Source organism: Lepidothrix coronata, unplaced genomic scaffold (assembly GCF_001604755.1).
Source record: "Lepidothrix coronata isolate B3197 unplaced genomic scaffold, Lepidothrix_coronata-1.0 Scaffold82, whole genome shotgun sequence".
Lineage (NCBI taxonomy): Eukaryota > Metazoa > Chordata > Aves > Passeriformes > Pipridae > Lepidothrix > Lepidothrix coronata.
Genome location: NW_016690262.1, coordinates 3,138,486 through 3,160,775, shown reverse-complemented (window position 1 = coordinate 3,160,775; position 22,290 = coordinate 3,138,486). Strand labels below are relative to the sequence as shown.

Genomic DNA, 22,290 nt, shown 5'->3' with positions numbered 1-22,290 from the left:
CAGGTAATCTCATCAGTGTGAAACTGTGAGAACAGAGCCTGTCTTGAAGTAGAGAGATTATTAGAGCTAAAGCAACTTCAACTTACCTGCAAGGCAATATCCTGACAACATCATTGGGCTTGTAGCCTTCAATACAAACAGCACAGTTATCAAAGTCTGGCTCAGTTTCCTACAGGAAAGAGAACATTCATAATTTTCATTTTTTTTTATTTTTCTTAGCTCATCTCTCTATACAAGAGCCTATGTGACAAAGTAAAACAGTCACTAAAGTAGATTGCAAATCCAGTAACTGCATTTCAAGACTAGCAAGTCAGATTTCCCAATATGTTTCCAGCTAGAAACCTGCACTGGGAAGCATGTAGATTTAGTTAGCCTGTTTTAACTTCAAGGGTTCGTTGCATCTTTATTGAATCACCGTCTCTACTCCGTTCCCCACATAATTTGCTTACCAACGTTTCTCCTCCACCTGAAGGACACAGTAGCTAAATAAGCAATTGCCATTTCTGTTCTGCCTCATTGTCCCAGAGGTCTGAAAGAATCCTCAGCACTGAATTTCATTTAGAAACAAGCATTTTGAAAAATTACCTTGTCACCTTTCCTGATCGTTCTGACTTGCAGCTTGCTGATTGCTTTCTTTGCAGCATCTCCAAGCCGGCGCTGTAATACAAAATTTGATCTTACGAAAAGAGCAACTCTTCATGCAGAAACCATCACTTTTTTCTCCCTACCCTTCTTAATAATTGCAAATGACTGTACATGGAACAGGAGAGTGTATAAATATAAACATAATAATTCATAATAAGGCCACAGTAGGTGTTCTAGGCTTGCTGGTAACCCAGAGCAGATGAGGCCAAACTACTCTGATTAGAGTTGCAGTGGAGATTGCATGTGAGCCCTTCCTGGCACTAAACTACAGCAGTGAGTAGCAACAGATGTAACAAGTCCACTATTTAGGTATCCTACTTCTTCCCTCTCTTTTTTTAATGACACTTTAAAAAAAAATACTAGGCAGTAAACAAAGTGAACACTGAACTTTATTTGTACATTGTTTCATTGCTAGTTCATGATCTTCAGCAAGATGTAAGACTTGAAAGTGAGCTGCTAATTTGTTAACCACAAAAACTGCGAAAAGTCTCTCCTTTTTTCCTGCAATACAGAATTGCCTACTTTATAAAAGCAATGCAAAGTATAAGAATGAGGATAAAGCATCTGCAGTTTACTTGCAGGTAAAGCACTATATAGTCCTGCAGTAACATCCTATCCATACATAATCATTTGCTCATTCTTCCCCTATCTTTCCCTCCAGTGGACCATAAATTGGTTACCATGTGACATTTTTGACTGTTCTCCCATATTTCCAAAACACCATTACTGAGCTAACAGGGTCACAGCCACACAGCCACACAGGATTAAAGTATATAATAACAGCCTGATGCAAAACACCCTGTTCTCAGATGCTGAAGATGGATGTGTCCCTTGCAAGAGGCTGTGAACATTGCAGGGCAGTCCATACAACCACTGCTCAGTGGTCCTGTGCTATGGAGCTTGTGCCTGTATCAGTGCTCCAAGGACTTGGCTGCTCATTTGTGCTAACCCATCGACAAGGCCATCTGGAGACAGACTCACAGGCTGGAAAAGTCTTTGAGAGGTCATGTACTCCCAGCCGCCCCCTGCTCAAGGCTGGGTCAACTTCAAAGGCAGAGCTGTGTTCAGTCAAGTTTTGAATATCTCCAGGAAGGGAGATTTCACAACCTCTGTGCATAATTTGTTCCAGCGCTTAACCAATCTCAGTCTTTTTTCTTTTCTAAACATATTAATGGAATTTCCCTCGCTGTAATTTGTGACCATCAATGTGCACCTCCAAGATGAGGTTGATTCTGACTCCTCTCTGACCACCCGTTATGCAGCTGAAGGCTGGAAGCAGACTCTCTCCTCCTCCTCTGCTCCTCTCCCAGCTTAGCAAGACAAGCTCCCTTCACCGCTCCTCAGATGCCATGTGCTCCTGTCCCCAGATCATAGTGGTGACCCTCCTCCTGGTCACTTCTCACTTTTTTCATGCCTCTGTCATACAATTCCAGGCAGCAACACCTACTCCAATGTCTTCTTGTCAGCTTTGTAACAGTTCATAATACAGCGCATCCCAATTCGCCACCACTTGAACTCTTCCGTTCACCTCCTCTCCCCATCCATGTTTCCAGCCATGTGTTGTTAGATAGGAGAGAGACTTAGGGCCTTTGGTGACTCAGAAGACATTCAACTTTCCTGGCTGGGAACATTGCCTGTGCTGGAGTTCAGAGGGACTGGTCAGCAGGAAGGGTTTCCAGCTGGAGGGGGTGAGAGCACGAAGCCAAAAATGGACGGAAGCTGGAGGTAGTTTGTAAGTTCAGGCCTAATCACCATACAGATATGACTAATAAATTACCACTTTGTTCTTCAGATTCAATTAAAATCACTGAATTAAATTTAGAGAGTAAGCTTATTGGATTGGAAAGACATGGAAGCTGACAAAACGCATGCAATACTGAAAGCAGAGAGCAATTTCAGATGTGGCTAAAGAGGTGAAAACAATCTTATCTATTATATGAGATTTATGTATGAGCTTCCCACAATAACTAATTATTGCATGTGAGGGAGTATCCTGCGGTTATACAACATCTCTTTCTGTGGTCCATTTTTCTCACAGTGTCCCTTAAATAAAGGGATCAGATGAGAGTTGGAAACACTTCTTGCCAGCTATTTGGTTCTTTAATGTAAATCAAAGACAGACTGATAATATACAGCAAGACAAGAGCCATTATGTCCTGTTTCAGAAATTGCTTGTGATTCCTTTTTATCACTATTATTACTTAAACTAATGAAATGTCTCAGTTCTTTTTTGCATGCACTTGAAGGGGAAAGGACAAGATTAAAAACTCATGTACATCTTTGATCTGCTTGTTTTCATGTTTGCTTTCTCTTATCTATCATAAATAGAAAAGTTCATGACTTACATGGAAATGAGAGTAATTTAGTTTTTCAAAGAACAGGAATATCTTGGAGTAAAGGCATACTTTCAAAGGATTCTCCCATTTGAATGCAAGGCATGCTATCAATAACCAATGATATCTCCTAAAAGTTAAGAGGCATTACAATAGTCTAAGGGTTTAAAGTGAGGCTTAGAGATTTACAATCATAAATCTCATAATCTCATTAGCATGGCTGCAACATTCAGTACTGGACTGGAAGGAGTCAAGCATATGAGATGCAGTGGTTTTATGGAAATGGGGATCCTAGTTAAAAAGAAAGGACAGCAGCATGGAAAGCATCACTTATGTGCTCCTGAGAAAGTAAATGACCGTAAATGCTAGAGAAAAAGAATTACAGTAACTTCTTCTCTCTTAATGTCCTTACTAAACTATCACCTTTGCAAGGAGGAGATCACCCTGTGCCTTGTGCAAAATGAAGCGCATCACTGGGACAAGGCCTCAGACCCATCTCCTGTCCACATTTAAAATTTGCAGACTCCATTGTGGGAAGCATCTTCCCAAAACTGCTTCAAAGACTGATGTTTCTATTCAGTGGCCCAAAACTCTCAAAGCCACAGCCAGCAATCTTCCATCTCAAATAACTGCTCCACATGCTGACAGCCACATACTAAAGATTAACGCAGGCTGCATGGAATCCTCCCAAACCCCAGTGCAATTGCTACCTGATTTGGCTTCCACTGTCCTGCCAAACTAATGAAGCCCACCTACCTTCAAAATGACTTTGCAGAAACCTTCCTCTTAAAAAGAAGCCAGTGGAAAGAAATTACATGGAAGAAATATGGTAAAGAAGTCTGGCACTGGAACATCATGTCCTCGTCATCTTCCCGTCTCACAAACAACAGCAAGAGAACTCTACTATTACTGGTGAAATATGAAATCTGACACACTGACAGGGTTGATTTTTTTTCTTTTTTGGTTGTTGTTAAGTCTGTGTCCTGGCTGCTACAGGGCTGTGACAGCAAGCCACATTCTGCTGAATTATCTCTGGCACTTGAATATTTTGTGATTTTGACTCTGTAATTGTCATATAATTCCAAACTACTTCTAATTAGCTCTGTGACGTGATGTTTCATGATGCAAACAATTCTCACGGTTTTTTACAAACTCTCTCATCTTCAGGAGGGCTCCAAGAACAAACTGTTGAGGAAACAGATTGCCTATGCATTTCTTACACAAATCTATCCTCTTCATATCAAAAGGATTATTATCAGGGCAACATCTTGTTATGTCAGAAGAAAAAACGTTCATCCATATGAATATTACTACCTATCTTCTACTGCCATATGTACTGTACGGTTGTCTGTGCTAGAGGTACTCTCAAATATTAAATATATTAAAATAAAAATTGATATCTAACCATTTTGTTGCTGGCTCTTTGCTAGCTGCACTCACTGCTTTCTTGATGGACAACTAAATCAGTTCCTTTTGGATTTACTGCTTGCTCAGAAACTTATGCTGTGTGCAAGAATGGAAGTGGACCTGGAAAGGAGGGGCCCCATATATAATAGGACTAGACAAAGGTAGTAATGAGGCTCAACAAAAGGACACATGATATTTTTCATGAAAGGAAGACATAGTTGCAATGAGTCAGCTTGGAAGAGGCAAAATGGAAGATGATTTAGGGAGACTTACAGTGACCAAGGAAAGATGTTCTGATATCTTGCCTTCATGTAAAAGCACAACACTTCTCCTGCTTGGAGAGAACAGCTTTTTCTGCCAGTCATAGTTTGCAGACACGTTGTCCCATTCTCTCAGCACAGTACCCAGACTACCAACCCACAGGAGGCTAAACTGCCCCTTGTATCAAATTCAGTATCACCAAACCTCCAAAGCCCACGCCTGGCACAGGTTAGCGAAGAGATAGGCATAGGTTCTTATTTGACATAGAAAACATAGGGCCTCACAAGCCCTTGTTTTAAAAACTGTATGGCTTCAAATAATTCAGATGACAAAACTAATTTAAACACTTATTTTTAAATTATTTTAACTGAAGTCTAATAAATCGGTCACAGGTTTTTGAGAACAGGGCACTCAGTGTGCACAGTTAAAATTCATCGCACTGTGGGGTAGGAACTGACAGCACAACTTTCTCTCAACAGACCAGCTAGCTCCCCCTTCACCTCTGTTTATCCAAACATTTCAGCCCGTGGATACACTTTAGCCTGAACACATCAAATACAAATAGAAAGAAAGCATCTCTTCTAAAGTTAGTCAGCAATGAAGGTGCTTCCAACCCACGCTAGGCTCTCCAACAAGTAAGCACAACACCTTCATAGCAACAGATGTGTGCAAGTTATAATGCTAAAAGCTTTTGAGTGCAATGACTTAAGAACCTTGCTCCAGCAAAGCCACACAAACAGCTTTTCTTTGTATATATCTGAATATCCGAGGTATTACTGTAGAAATCTGTGATCCCATCTTTGTGCTATAAGAGAATATGTTAAAGAAAAAAAAAGGCAGAACTTTACAGGGAACAGGAAGGAACCCTCATGGCAAGGCCAAGAGCAAGATGAGCTCTTCTGAACCACCTACATCATTATATTCCATAGCCAGGACTAAAAGAAGCAAAACAAACAAGCCACAGCAATGCATTAACACAAATCACTGAGCTTTGTATATTGCTGCCATTTTTCATATGAAAAGAGTTAATAGAAAGATTAGAAGAGACGTCAGACAAATTGTATGATGAAAGGGCATGAAGACATTCTAGTTTGTCTCATATTATTGTGCAAAAGTGGCCAAAAAAAAAAATTCTTAGGAGGCATGCTTTCTTATTCTTCTGAAGAACAAAACTAGTAAAATATAGAAGTTATTAAAACCTCTCCAGAGGACAACTGCTTGTGCACATGTTAGTCTCAATCAAACCTTGGAAAGAAAACACTGAAAAGAAAATTTGCTTGAACATATAAACCTATCAGTTCCAAACCTCACATTACCTGACTGAGCTTCTTATTTTGCTGAGTTTTATGTTTATGTATCTCTATTTAGATTGCTAATCTCCCTGTATAATTACTTGATTGAAAGCACACTTACACACACAAATTAGGCAGCCATGTGCTTTTGCAGACAAAGCATCTAAAAATTACAACAGCCATTACAGTCACAGCGAATCTGCTGCCAATGATGTTCAAAATCCAGCTGGGATAGTCTCATTCTTGCTATCCAAAATTTCAGACCGTATATTTAAAAGGAAAATATATTCTTTCTGTCTGTAAATACAGAGCAGCTGCACTCTATCGCAGAGGATGCCTGAATTTCAATGGGGGAGGGCAAGGGATTCCTATAATCAAGTATATGTTACAGAGTGTGTGGCTGTACTTTTCTCTACAAGATGATTATTAACACTCTCAGCTTTACTTTTTCTGCAGAATAAGCAAGGCAACCCTCCTGGCCCTGAAAGTAATTTATTGAGGGTTCAGAAACCTCTCTGAATTATAGTGCGTTTTTTCCCTGCATTAAAATGGTTATCTCCTCAGATTTCATACACTGATAACATTTTCTAGTGTACCATTAGAATGAAATGTAGAAGCCTCGGCTTTCCAGTTCTGCTGATGCTGAGATAGTTGTATCCAGACAAGAACAGATTAAATTTATTATTATCATTGCTATTATTATTCTCTGCTGAACTACCATAAAGAAGGACAGTGCTTTATAAATTCAGGGCTCAGGACTCAGGGCTCATTCCCACTGCTGACTTCTCTCCAGCCCTATAGGCTTTGTATCTCTCTCAAGGAGTTTGGACAAGATGCCAAAACCAATAGCAATAATAACATTTAATAGCATTGGTGGCTATCACTGCAGCACTTATATGTTCAGTGATCACTGTCAAATGAAGAGGGACACGTTTGCCTTTCAAGCCCAAGACCCTTCTAAAGAAGTATGAAAATGAAAACACATTCTGTTCTTTCTTCACTTATTGTGAAACATTATTTCACACACAGACATTCACATATCTCTGTATTTTAGTCATCACTGTAATCTCAAGGGTTGTTGGTTATATACATTGCTATGTCACTTGGCTATATGCACCAAAACAAGCTTTTCATGAATAAACATCATCAACTTTCTGTCTATTTCTTGTGTGTTTTGAATGGGAAAAACCCCCATAACATACACACATTATTAATTCTTTTCCTGAATCCCACCCATACGGACAGAAGTCTTGGCTTTTCCCAGACGCAGAAGTTTTTATATGTCTATTCTTTTCACTTTCCTGGTATTTTTTGTTTTGGTTTGTCTGTTTTTCCACACGTTCATAACTTCCTCAACTTTCACTTCTAAGCTGAACCCCACGGGGATCTTTCGGAAACACAAATCAGTGACTCCGGCCCTGCTCACCTGATTTCGGTCTCTGGCATTTGCGTAGCGGAATCTCTGGATGTAATAGAAGACCAGCCACGCCAGCGAGATGATCATCAGCACAATGAAAGAGATGGAGACGAACACCACAGAGGTCCGGCTGACGTACTTCTGCAGGTTGCGCGTCCCGATGGTTATGTACATCATCACAGTAATGTTCTTCTCCAGGAGGCTCACTATCTCTTTTCCTTTGGGTTCAGGAATCATTATTGCTACAACATCTTCTAAACCTGTCAGACGGAGAGAGAAAAGGAACCTTTAAGTAAAACAAGGGATCACCAAAAGGCAGTCATAGAGTCACAGAATATCCTTGACTTGGAAGGGACCCACAAGGATCACTGAAGTCCAACTCTTGGCCCTGCACAGGACCAACCCATGAATTCCACCAGGTAAGTGAGAGTGTTGCCCCAACACTTCTTGAACTCTGTCAGGCTTGGGGCTGTAACCACTTCCCTGGAAAGCCTGTTCCAGTGCCCAACCACCCTCTAAGTGAAGAACCTTTTTCTAATATCTAACCTAAATCACCCCTGACACAACTTCATGCTGTTCCCTCAGATCCTGTCATCAGTCACCAGAGAAAAGAGATAACTGCTGCCCCTCTGTTTCGCCTTGTGAGGAAGTTGTAACTGCAGTGAGGTTTCCCTTCAGTTTTCTCTTCTCCAGGTTGAACAGACCAAGTGCCCTCAGCCGCTCCTCACATGGCTTCTCCTCAAGGCCCTTCACCATCCTTGTTTCTCTCCTGTGAACACTCTCTAATGGCTTAATATCTTTCTTATATTGTGGTGCCCAAAACTGCCACAATATCTGAGGTGAGGTGGCACCAGTGCAGAGCAGAACAGGACAATCCTGTCCCTTGACTGGCTGGTGATGCTTTGCCTGATGTCCCCAAAGGACATAGTTGGCCCTCCTGGCTGCCAGGGCACTGCTGACTCATATTCAACCTGCCATCAACCAGGACCCTCAGGTCTCTTGCTGTGGCACTGCTTTCCAGCCTCTCGTTCCCCAGTCTATACACAGTCAGGGTTGCCCCATCCCAGGTACAGAGTCTGCCACTGCACCTGTTAAACTTCATACAGTTGGTGATTGCCTGGACCTCTAACTTGTCTAAATTTGTCAAAACAGTAACAAGAAAGTTGTGCTTTCTTCTGCTCTCCCCTCGTGCTTACCAAGAAGGAAGTCAGAAGATGGATCTGGTGAAGGTTTCGACCTAAACCATTACACAGTGTGTTTCTATACACTAGTCTTGGTGAGATACCTAAAATGTGTTTTATGGGTTGACATAAACACAGATTTCTAGCACTACTGAGGCTTATCAAGATGATATTGCTGTAAACACTGCAGAAAGGGAGCTGTGCTGCATCCAACATTCCATACACATTTATCACAGGCCACTTTGCAGGGTCATGAGTCTGTCAGAGAAGCCCCTCCAAACTCTGCATTCAGATCAGAAATACTTTCAATCACAGATTCCCACATGGTTTCACAACCTGAGCACACCAAAGCATCACTGCCCTCACCCCAGGCTGGCAACAGGAGAAAGCTACAGGGGCAAAAGAAGCTCAGCGTGTCCCCAACAGCTCCCCACAGCCCAAGCCCACGCAGACATTTGGGAGCCCTCGCTGGGAGCTGGACTCTCCAACTGATACAAGTTTAAAGTCAAGAGCACTGTTTAATTCCACAAAGAAAATGCTATTGCAGCCCAGATAAGCCTCTGACACAGTTTGCAGCATGGCCCCAACAAGGATGCAAGTCAGCGCAGCTGAGGCAGCAAAATCCCACTAATGGGATGAAGCAAGGACTTCCTACAGTCTTGCCAAGCCTTCTAAAGCCATGACCCTGTGAACAGGGCCCTCCACCAATCTATCCTCGACTCTGCACCAGTTTTCCTTTCCATACAGCGCTGTTTGACTTTACTTGCGTCACACATTGCTGAAACAATTTTCTTTTCATAATTTTATGTCCCCCGTGTCCATGAAATATATGGCATGAAATGATTTGGGATTTAGTAGGTCGTTAAATGCTTTTTCTGGCCTTACAAATAAACTATCTCTAGTTTATGGTTTAATATTAGGGATATTCTGTTCTTTTACTTCATGAAACAAGCATCTAGACTATTTTTACACCTAAACTGTGTTTTGCAATAGTCAAATCCTGAACTGCACAAAGCTAAGGACAAACAGGATGTATAGTAATGTAGAAACATGCTAAAAACAACAGCATATTAACTGATCACAAACTGGCACTTAGAAAGCTACAAACTGGGGGTGTCTGAAGCCAGAGAGCAATGCTGAGGTGGGATTTCAGAATTTCAGCTGAAATTCCAGGAAATCAGCCAGCATGTTGTTAATCCCATGGCTATCTGTATTTTGACTGTGGCAGGAGGAGAAAGCTCTGCCTGTGTCAGGACATTTGTGGAGGTGGGAAGGGATCACTCAGCCACAAATGGAGGTTGTGAGAGGGAGATCTTCATTTCCAGCAGCATCCCCCTCCCTCCAAGCTGGTATCCAACATGAGCTTCACCAGGGCAGCACTGTGTTCTAGTCTTCATGGCCCAGCTCAGACATTTCTTCACTAAAACCCCTGTGAGGTAGAAACCAGATTTTCAAATGTATTTGGATGCTATAGATCAGGAGGTGTTTAGCAGGACTTAGGATATACAAAAGCAGACAGGGGTGGTATTCAGTAGAAAACACTAATTGTGGGGGAAACTATGAAATTCTGCTGGGTGCCTGGAGGTACTGAAATAGCTGTGACAGACTGCTGCTACTCACACACAAAACCTGCTGCAGAGCTGGGAACTGAACCCTCCTCTCTCAAGTTTTGGAGTAGAAGTGCAAACACCATCACTCTTCTTCTTGTGAGACTTTCCACCGTAACACTTTCCTGATTATGAATAGGTCTGTCAATGAATAGGGGGAAATCAATAGTCTGGCCAAGTCAACAGTTTTAGATATCCCCAGTCAGAAACTTTACCTTTCTGCTGATAATTTTGCATAAAGCATTAATAATTTTCAGCTATTTGCCTTTATTTTTTTTTTCTAGCAAGAGTCCACCTTTACAGTAGCTTGCAACTCTTTTGATCCCTGTTTATTACAAAATGCTAATGCAAACATTACCCTAACAGCTTAGGAAGAATTTGCCAAGTCTCAAAGAGGCTGAGAAGGGCACTGGTGCCACGCCAGTAATTTTCCTGCAGTCAATAAGACAAATTGTCTGGAGCAGTGCTTAGCTGTCCACATGGGTTCCTTTGTTCTTTTCCCTTCTTCAAAGGAAATAAAAATTTTAAGTTCTCTCTACAAGAATACAAAAGCAACAACCTCACACATACCCAAAAAGAAACCACAGTGAAAAATTCTGCAGCCAAAAATACTGAAATGAATTTATTCAACTGTTATCAAAACCCACCATTCAGACCCACTGACTTGTCCACTACAGACTTTTAACATCATCTTCAATACAATTTGGGACACTGTATGAATATTACCTGATAGTCTTTAAAAATGGAGACACAGAAAACCCCTTTTTCAGTAGAAAATATAGGTACTATCTTAACTGTTTAATTATCTCGAATCTGCATTTCTTGAAAAACTTTAACAACATGTTTAATTGTGTTTAATTATGGTTAATATAGCTTTAATATATTTCTGGAGATGTGAGATGCTGCAAGTAAATAATCATATTCATTTGCTCAATTCTGAAATTGGTATTTCTGTAATACTAAACCAAGCACCCCACAGTAACATCCCATCTTTGTTTAAGAGCAAAGTAATTAAAAAGAGGGAGAAAAAACTGCGTGATCTCCTGCACAGATTTAACCTCATTCCTGTTTTTCATCACCTGCCCTTTCTGATTAAGCAACAGTGCAGCTTTCTGGCTGTAGTTCATGTTGGAAACATAACTGGCTCTGAACAGGAGTGCAGTCGCACGCCTCCCTTCTCTGCTCTGTCCTCCTTACCTCTGACAGGGAGTGGGCCTCCCAGCCTCTGCCACCTTCAGCTTAGGGCCTTTTAAGATCCTTTAAAACACACAGGACACAAAGCAAATTGCCATGGATATACACTAAATAAAACTGCGTTTCGAAATGCAAAGCAGGAGACACAGTCATTGCAAGAGGAAAGCAGCTGCTTTTATTTATTGGAGTATATCAATTTCAGGCATTTCACTAAGTTTATGATCATTTTTCCAAGGCATTATAGAGAATGCTATTTATCAATCATATCATCAAGCTATGTTTTTAATCTCATCTATGCTCAATACTGGGATGAAAATAAATTTAAAAAAAGTAATAGATTTGTCTTTTCTCCCTTATATAACAAAATGTTTGCATTATCTCAGTTTCACATGAGAAGCTCTAACATACATTAAAAGCATACAAATTAAAGAAGGGAAATAATGCCATGAGACATCAGTGTTAGAGATTCATTTTTATGCCCAAGTACACATTTGCTCAACAAAGTCCAAGAAGAGAAAGTATCTGGTAACATGTACTGATGATTCTCTGGCGAGGTAAATGCTACCGATGCCTTTCATTAAGCACACCCACAGTGGGAACTGCATTTTGTGGCCCTCTGGTTCCCTAACACATTTCTTTTCTTTTTCTGGCCAAGATTAATGCAGAGTTTGACATGAATTTTTAAGTAGCTGTCAAGATGAATCAGAGATTCATAAATCAAAGGTATTCAGGCTGCAGTGAATGGATTTTTTTTCTTTTCTTCTTTTTTTGGCATTTAACATATCAGTGCTCCCTCCTTATGAGCCAATAACCAAACAAGTAAAGTAGAACTTACAGGCATTTGGGATGATTTAAGTCATTTTAACTTGTTGAAGTGTATTTGCCTAATCAAATATTTCTGGGTAGAGAAAATGTGCTGCCACTCTTCAGGCAGCTATTCCACTTCTGGGTTCTGCATCCAGGGACATTGGCACATCCATCAATGGGTGCAGGACTGGTCCTGCCGTTGCTGGCTCCAGAGGGGCCAGGCTGGAGAGCTGTGTCCAGGCTTGGCTTGTTTCCCAGTCCCTGGGCCAAACGTGTGGCTCTGCGGCTCATCCGCCGGTGGCACAAGAGCTGCACCAAGCTGTGGCTACTTTGTTCACTTACAAAGAGTGGCTCTGGAATTAACAGGGGAGATGGAGAGCAAGACTACAGCAGGGTCAGCCACCCTCTGACACAGCAACGAAATCAGAGGGCTTTCAACAGCTATAGATGTGCACTTTGGAAAAAGAGCTGGAAGACCCTCTCCAAACCTTCCCTCTCCACACAGTACTTGGCTATGGAAATACGTGTCAGGTAGTACTGCTTTTATGCAAAATTTGCAAACTTCAAGAGTAACAATCTATTCCCTAGTGACAGAGGAAAATACTTTAGTTCAGTAACGGTGGTTTTTTTTTACAAGAAATGAGCACATTTTACATCCAGAGGATGTACATAAATTCTACACCTTGGCTGCAGGCTGTGCTTACAAACTTGTGATATTTCTTGATTCTGTTCTGAGAGATTCAAGGATGACACTGAACACAGTCCTCTCCTCATCAGCAGTCAGGCCCAGCAGTAGTGGGCTGCTGCTTTAATCTTTTGTCAGTTTTTGATGGCGGCTCTAAAAAGTGATGTTTCTGACACATCTTAGAATAGACAGTTTAATTCCTCACGCTTGGCAACAGCCAGAACTCAGTCAGAGAAGTTCATTGAATTATTTGAATAGAATTCCAATTTGAGAGGCATATAGAGTCTTCTCTAAGATATCACATCAAGATATAAGTGAAGATTTCTCTTATGTTGTAGATCAAAATCAAGCACTAAAGCGCTTCCTTTTACAGAGTTTGTAAGTGAAAATTCAAACAGTATTTTAGAGTTCAGAAACTGCCCTGAGAGTGTTCAGTCCTGCTCAGAGCCCAGGAACAGAAACCTTACAGGAAGGTTCAAGAACCTAAGCAACTCTTCCTTCTTGAAGAACTAATTTAATTTTTAAGAATCTACTTCAGTAACCAGCAGCTACTGTAAGAAAGCAAAACAAGCACAAGTCTGAATGATTCGACATCCCACCCATGCCCAGCTCCGGATCCTCAACTCCAGGCTCAGCCTGTGGTCCGTGGGTGCTGCCAGCAGCGGTGGTGGTGCTTCCTGTGAGCTCAGCAGCACTTGCTCTGCACAAGGACTCACTGTGCTGCCAACCACACCAGTGCTCTCCTGCTGTAGCTCCTGTTGCTTCCTGCATCCCTGTGAATGGATTTTCTGCTATGATCTGGATGATGGGTAACATTTCAAAGCTAATTCGGAGCAGAGCACGGATATTTTTTAGAGAATATTCCCTCTCTCCAGAACAGCAGCTCAGTTGAAAAATTATTACTGAAGAGAATGAAAAGGAGTCCATGGTGACGGTGCTGTAGTTGTGACTGTCTAAGCTATAGCTAAGAATGGTCTGTTTGGTTGTTAGAAGAGACTCCCTTTTCCTACAGATCTTGTTGTCTTTGAAAACAGTATTGCTTTATAATTGTGTTTGATTTCTTCACAATGAAGTTACATGGGAAATGGTATATAGGTTAATCAGATGGCATTTCAATTGAATTTTAATACCGTATCAATTGTTCTACTATAATTGAATCATAGAATCATAGAGTGGTTTGGGTTAAGATCACGTAGTTCCAACTCCCAGGCTTGCCATTCACTAACCAAGTTCCTCAGGGCCCCATCCAACCTGGCTTTGAACTACTATCTTCATAGTTGCAACAAGGGTTCCAAGTCTTTAAGACTTTAAGACTATCCACTGAGAGTTCAATCTCAGTTCTATTCTATACGGTGCAGTTATAAATTGATCAGAATATCAGCTGATACCTGTTTTTCTCCTTAAAAAAAACAACCAAACAACGTAAGCCTAGATTACATTTTTATGAACTCAAAAATTACAGTTGAAAATCAAAGCAATATTTTAGAAAACCTGATTTCTGAGCTTCATCCATTTCAGGGAATAAGGAGCCTAACAGTGTTTAAACAACATCCAAGACACTTACGTAGGCAAACTGGGAAGTATTACAGTAAGAAATCAAACTGGGTAAAAGGAGTGCTCCCTCTTCTCTAACGGGCATTTGCAGCATTGGTCTCAAATTGAAGTATCAATAAATGATACTACTGAAAAACAATTGGCAAGGAAAGAGCAATACACAGTAAGTGACAGTAATACATAGTCAACACATCATGTATCACAGGTGAAGTGACTACAGACTGTCATCTATCATCTTTTGCACAAACTGTCTCAGTGCCAGAGGGCTAGAAAGGATCCCAATTGCTAATGAGGTTTCATAACAGATATGGGCAGCTATAGATCAGGTTGTCCAAAGTTTTTCAGCGAGGTTCCTCAATTAAGACTCTTAAGCCAAAAAGGTGGCTCTGAATAAAATAGGAAAGGTGTTACATGAGAAAATAAGTGGTTAAAATACAGGATCTAGGTGTTCAAAACATCAGAGAGCAATAAGAACGAAAAACACCCAGGGACCACACACTGCTAGAGGCTGGGATATCCATTCTGGGGAGGCAGGATTAAATGTTCACCCTGTGCTTATTCTCTTCTCCAAGCAACTGCTGTTTGCCATTACGAGAAAAACCCGACTGGGACAGATGGACTTCTGGTCTCCAAGCATAGATTTGTTTTGACACTAACTGGAAACTGAAAGTTTCAATTCCCCTGGAGAGAATAAGGGTTAAGTGAAGTCATGACACCAAAACAACAGGTCTGATTATGCCAAAAAGTCCCTCTATGAGCCAGAGTGGGGAAATCATACCTATTTCTGTGACTAGTGATCAACAAGAAAGGACTAGGGCTGAGACAGTTGTTGCCTCTTGCTTCTGAAAGCCCCAGTGAGGGTTTGACCCAAGGCAGAAGGGTCCTTGCATCTCCAGTGTGGAGGCAAAAGGGTGGGTTGGTGGGTCAGAGCTCTGTACCACATTTGTGAGCGTCAAGTGTTTGGGTTCCACCACAGGGGCGTGAACACAGTGTAAAGCAGAGGAAAGCAAGATGTGATGTGTTCCTGCTGACCTGGAGGGACATCCATCACCCCCTGTGCTGAACATCATACCTGGGTCCTGCAGATGGGCCCATCCACCTCTTCTCTCAGTGCCCCTTTCAGAAAGGTGTTACTGTCACCAAGGGCGAGGGATTGGTGAAGTTGTGGGCAGGATTTCACCCTACAGTGTGGAAAGGCTGCAGAGCAGGATGCAGAAATCTTTGCCCACCCAGTTTGGAGCCCACAGGCACTGCCAGCCCCTAGGTAACCCTATGCAGCAGCCCCTCTGCCCTTGCACCCTGTGAGGTGGAGGAGGAGAGCTGCCAGAAAAAAAGGAAAGCAGGAATGTGACCGTTCTCTGTTCCCACTGCTAAAATTGAGACACACCAGGCATACAGAGCTAATCCCCTTCCAGGGTGTCCAGCCTGAGAGGAAAAAAAAATGCAGGGGAAGGCCAGAAGCAAAGACAGCATAGCAGCACATAGTCCTGTGTTTGTAGATATCAAGATACTAAAGCTATCAGAACACAAGATTTCACCATATACTCTTTTTTTTTTTAACTCTAGAGCCCTTGCTTGGCAATGACGTAGGTGCTTTCATCTCCTCCCACCCACACTTCCAAATTGTTTTCTTTCTCTGTTATAAAGCAGAGAGATACTTCCTTCAACTCACCCTCTCCCTCATTTCCCGCTTCTCCTTGGCACCGTTAGCACAGGCCTTGGTCCTCTGCCCATCTTCCAAAACATTTAACTATAAATCAGTTTTCCTTTAAAAGGCAAATGAGGCAGCCATGGAGAGAGGAGCGACACCTTTTCCCTACAGCACTTTTCCCACTTGCAAAAGAAGGAAATTCTTTTATGCAAACTATGTTTTTTTTTTCTTTAGACAACGTTATTGTCATGAAACTCATTTCATTGCAGAAGCACAAATATCTACTAGGATAAGTAGTAGTGACATGTAGACAAAAAAGATGTACTCATGTGAATGACTGACTACAATATTTAAGTAAGGGATATAACAGATTGCTATTCTATCCTGAAATGGACAACAACAACCTCCAGCAGAGCTGTTCTTGGTTCATTTCTTTTGATGCTAAAACCAGGAGAGGCAAGATGCATCTGACTGTGATCTTTTCTGTGAAAAGCAGCTTCAGCCACTGTTTATTACTGCTTAGGGACAAAGAAATTTCTGTTCATGTTTTTGTAATCAATGCTGATCTCGCAAAGGCTGGAAGAGCTCAGAACATATTGACTTTCTCTAAATTTTATGCAGCAACTGCAGCGAAGGAAAAAGAAGTAAACAGCTACAAAGCTCACAAAATCAAATACAGCATGATAGTTGCATCTTTGCTGGGCTTCTTTCCCACAGTGTCAGCTCATCAGTCTGCTGAAGTAACCAATGCTAATGAAGCAACATAGAGATCTTATTCACACTGAATTACAGAAAACAGGTGGTTCCATAAGAGGTTTTCTCAGATCCCAACCCAACCCAAGGCATAAATTGTCGAGACTCTGTTAGCTTAACCAGGATAGTACTTCATTATAACTGCTAATCCTTTGTACTGAATACTGCTCTAGAAATTTCCCTCGATTCCTAAACCATACATATACTGCTGGTAGCTTCTGCCACTTGTTCTCTGTTCTGGACTTTGCACTGGGATGCTTTATGATTTTTTTCATGTAGAAGGTGGCCACCCAGACTCCTTCATGCAGGACTTACAGCTCAGATACGCTCCAACTCAGAGCAAAACATGCTATGGGGATAATTCATTAGTAAAATACAACCTTTTCAGAGTTGTGGCAAAACACACCCACTGCCTAAAGCAGAAGCTGCTTTGCTATCTTCAGTGGAATTGTGCCAAAAGAAAATATGTCTTAAATAGTATCTTATGTAGTCAGGAGAGAGTACAATGCAAACACAAACCAGTGACTGTGCCTGGTGCTCTTAGAATGGGAGTGAATATGTACAGTTTCAGGGACCTGAAATTCCTCCTTCCAAACTCTAATCCCACACCTTGACAAAACATGAACATGTTCATTTGAAGTGCAACCTACAAGTGTGCAAAGATGCATGGAATCCTCAAAGATAAAAGGAGGGGAAACAATTAAATGACGCTGTAGGTAACCAAAGCTGTTGTTTGCATAATTAAATAACATACATGGAATGATGTTATTTAATGACCTGCTAATAGAGTTATGTACTGTTTGTGTTTAGCAAACTTCATGGACAAAGGATATTGGAAACACACAGAAAATTAGGAAGTAAGCATGAGACTACACACAGAAAAAATCTGCAATTATGATGCAGATTAATCATTAATATTAAATGCATTATTGTGCAGTTTTTAATCTAAACTTAGAGACAGAATCAGTGATTTTTTTTTCATGTACTGACAAATCTTGCATGTTTACTCATAACATGAAAGAAAGTGTTAAAAAATATTAGTGCCATATGCAAAATAAGCAATGTTTGACCCTGAAGAGTAGAGAATCATTAGGAACTTTCCAAGCTATTAAAACAGGAAAAAAAGAGAGGGAGAGAAGGACATGCATGCAGAAATACAGTTTCAACTGAAATGCCCAAGTTCCAAAATGATGTTTCAAACACTTTTCACACAGCTTTTAAGCATCCTTTTAAGCCCATGAGGCTTAATCTACACCTCTGGTTGAAAACTCTTCACTGAAGGAAATGGACAGGGACCAGACGGGGGTTTCTTAATCACTGTTCTCATCACTGGTCCCTAACACTGGAACTACATCAGTCAGTTCCCAGAGCAAGTCCAACCAGTTTCAAAGGTGCTGCAGCTTCCACACTGACCCAAGGATGGGATACCACGGGCTGCAGACTGGAGAAAAGGGGATGTGGTGTCACTGTCTGCTGCTTGGAGAGGCAGCACTGTGCACATCCTCCTCCTGCACCATCAAACCTGGCAGTCAGAGAAGCCTTACAGGACATCTGCTTTTCTCCAGAGCAGATGAATGAAAATCCCCAAACCAGGAGATTAAGACAACTCTGGCTGAAGCCACACACAACTCTAGTGGCTCTGCGTGGGCTGGAATGGTTTGTGGTTCAAAAAGCACAGATGACTGAAAGAGTAAAGAGCTAGAAAACAGCACAGCACATCTGGTGTGATTTTAAGCCACATTGCTGGGCATGTTCCAGTTCAAGTGACCCTGAACAAGCTGAGCAAGAAACAGGTTCAGAGCAGCAATCTGGAAACTTCGTAAAATTACTTCAGGGAATTTCCTCCTTCCTTACTCAGGTAAAACTTTGCCAGAGATGCAAAAACACTAACTGCTTTTATCACTCTGTGCAGGGGGATGGGATTAAAAATCACTGATAAGAACAATGAATTAAAATGGAGCTAAAGAAAGAAAAGAGGGGAAAAAACCAAATCGAAAGGACAAATAAGCTGAATCTCGGGCAGTAGGCAAGGAACACATCAGCATAATGAAATAAGCCAAATCCGAGGCAGAGTATCAATGACACACTTCCAAACCCTCCAACACTGAGCATCCCTCAGTGCCATTAGATTTTTATGGGAGTTTTCTAGACCTCTAAAATATGTGCCGTTAGTCATCTCTTTTCCAAGCTGAGTGACCCCTGCCTTACTCAGCCGCTCCTCATGTGGAAGCCATTCCATATCTTTGAACCTACTTTTCCGTATAGGGGTTGGATAGGTTTGATTATTAGGGTTTGATTCGATTATTAGTAGCATGTTTGCAAACATTTTTTCTAGTTGCTGCCATCTTAAAGACTTTTCCAGGAAGAAAAAAGGCTTCAGTCATTCGTGCTCACTGTAAGTTGTGGCCACAAGCCTGAAATACCTTATTTGTCACCTCCTGTTATTGTCACAGGGATGACTGAGGCCACAAGTCTTTGTACCTACTGCAAAAGCAGCAGTCGAGTTTTCATGTGGCATCAGCCCTCATTTGTCTTTAATCAGTGATAACAAAATTATTCAGAAAACTACAAAAGAACATTGGAATTAGTTCAAGTAACCCTTTTCTTTATGCCTTCCCAGCTCTTGGAAAAACACACACTCCAGCAACAGCCCCACATCTTCCCTGCAAAGCAGGCAACCAGCACCACATGCCTCCCTGGATGGGGGGGGGGGTGTGAGAAAGAAGTCACCCCCTGCATGCTGAGGCAAGAGAAGTAGAGGAAGGAAAGAAAGGGAATCATGCAGCTCAGGGTCAGCTGTTTCCCCTCAGATGTCACCCAACTCAGTCACAAAAGGTTTTTTCACTGCTCCCAGCCTGGTCAAGGCCATACTGCAACTAGGGGGGCATGTTCGTAGCCTCTGTTTATGAGCTATTTAACCCCCAAATGCCAGTGACTCCCTGAATTAAACAAAGAAACAAAAATCAAGCAAATACTTCAAAATAGGGGGGGCCCTGTCCTAGTTCATTTTACCTCAGACATAAAAAGGAATAATAAAGTCTCTCTTGTTTTTCTTGGAGAAATCTTGTTTGCTCAAGAGCCTTGTCAGGAAAACCTCCCATCCTAAGGATGGGACAGAGCTGCTCAATCTTTGGCCTTCATTTTTGCACACTGTGGTCGTAGGCTGCTTAAAAGTGGGATCCTGTTCTATACACTGAAAGAAAAAAGGCAATATCAGCATAAATCAGACAAAAATCAGGGCAAAAATATATTATTTGGGTAATAAAGTTTATCTCCTTTCTCAAGAAATCAAGTTTTTTTTTATTAGCCTCTAACACTGTCAGCTCTGCAATTCTCCAGCTGTCCCTACAATCCCTTAGGGTAAACAACACTTAAAATGTCTAATTAAAAAAAAAAAAAAAGAATCAGGCAGAAGATAGATGTTAGGTCTTTCCTACATGATGAGCACACTGACATAGCTAAATTACCTCCACGAATGCAGACAGGTTAAAATAATTTTTAAGCATATCAACTTCAGAGAAAGTGAGAGCTTTTAGAGTAAGATATAACTGCCAGGGCCTCTCTTCACATCATGGAAAAGGTCTGGGAAGCGATAAACTCCTTTTTAACTATGGTGTCAGGGTTAGCTACACACAAAATTTAGCAACAGGCAGGTATATATGATAAAAACAAGACAGAATAACAGGAACAAAGACAGAATTAAGAACAATTGAGACAAAACTGAGAACAAGCCACCTAAAAACGCTGGTTTGGAGGGGTGAGGGGTTTGCTTAGCTGGATTTTTGTTTTGTTCGGGGTTTCTTTTGCCCAAGTGAGCTGTCTTGGTGTTAGCTAATATTCCCCTGAATGATTGATTCGACTGTCAGCTCCATAGTCTAGTGTAATGATGATTTAACCTTGTCTGCTGCTGTTCAGTCTAAGTAAATAACCAACCTGGGTCCTGCCTCATATAGCAAAAGAATGTGTGGAAGCAGCTAAAATTCTCTCTTTACCATCACAGGCACTGAGCTCCCTCTCTTATCCAGTCTTTAGCAGCATCAGCAAGCTGACCTAATCTGGCTGGCACCATGGACTGTGGTGAGGCACTGGCACAAATTGCCCAGAGAAGTTGTGTATGCCCCAGTCCTGGAAGTGCTCAAGGCCAGGTTGGATGGGGCTCTGAGTATAAAGTGTCCTTGCCTATGGCAGGAGGGTTGTAACTAGATGATCCTGATCCTTAAGGCTCTTTCCAACCCAAACCATTCTGTGATTCTATGATCTTTCTGGATTTGACCCTTTCTAGAAACAATTGATTTTGACCCCACTGAAAGGCTGGATATTATTCTCTGCAGCTGTAACATCATCATCTTCTCTCTCCAGTGGCTGTAATGGTGGTAAATATTATCAGCTGAGAGTGGGACAAGGTGTCCAAGACACAAAGAAAAAGCAAGAGCAGAGCTGGGAATGTGACTCTGGTTTCCCCAACTCACCCACGCTCTAGTCTACATGTTCAACTTTCTGGCTCCACTCAATACAGAATAAGGAATATTTTCTGATACATTTGTTCTTACATTTGCTTTGTGTAACTCCCAACACCTACCTAGTAATGTTCCTGTGGAAAATCCAGCCCAATCATTTACCACAACAGAGGCTGCTTCCTACAAGAAATAGCGCAACAAAGCTGAGTGAATGGCAGGGGAGGGTTGCCAGGGATCACCTGCGGCAATACACATCTCCTAACGCACTCCTACAAGCAAGGTGGTGTTTCCAGGAACAAGGAAGCCAAACTGGGCAAACAAATAGGCATGGCAAAAAGAAAAGACCAAAAAGGAAAAAAAAAAAAAAAAAGAAAAAAAAAAGAGACTGAAAACTGGAAAGTCTGACAGAACAGCCAACCAAAATAAAAAGTGCCATAGGAGGGTAGAGTTCAAGGGTAACCTTGTGGCAAAGAAAAGTACAATCCTGGGATTTATAAACAGGAAACAATGAGCAGAAGCAAAGAGTGACTGAGAGGAACAGCAGAATAACACAAATGCTTGTGGCTATGGAGAAAGTATTTTGGGGAGACCCGAAGCATTTCAGGAGCTTTACTGAAAACAGAACCAGGAGGTGACTTATTATATGTATACACATATATATCTACATCTACATATACCTATGTACACATGCTCTGAATAAAAGGGCCTTTGTCTACATGGGAAAAGGCATAGCTAGAATCAACAGCCAGAGCCTTAAGGTAGTCTTTTCAAAGCAGAAATAAATCACAAATAAATCACAGATTTTTAAACTGTGAGGGTGATTAGACAGGGAAAAAATATTTTTTGGGAGGAGCATGCTGACTGAAATTTGAATTATCCTTTAATAAACAGATCAGATTAGAAAAATGTAAAAAATCACTCTGTGATTTCTTACATGGGCACCCCAGCTTCCCTGAAGCTCTCTGTGAAACAGAGATGGTAAACCTACCTGGTCTAATTTCAAGCACATTTTGCTATTATGAGAACAAAATTTTACAAAATATGAA

At 41.4% G+C, this 22,290-nt stretch overlaps 1 protein-coding gene across 1 annotated transcript in view; it reads right to left on the bottom strand.

The window, feature by feature from the left end:
- RNF150 (ring finger protein 150) overlaps positions 1–22,290 on the bottom strand; it is a 119,314-nt gene that overhangs the window by 43,105 nt on the left and 53,919 nt on the right. The window contains exons 2-4 of the mRNA XM_017820346.1: positions 7,365–7,615; positions 586–657; positions 87–169 (exon numbers count right to left, since the gene is read on the bottom strand). Coding sequence (XP_017675835.1) covers positions 87–169; positions 586–657; positions 7,365–7,615 — 406 coding nt within the window. The remainder of the gene's footprint in view (positions 1–86; positions 170–585; positions 658–7,364; positions 7,616–22,290) is intronic.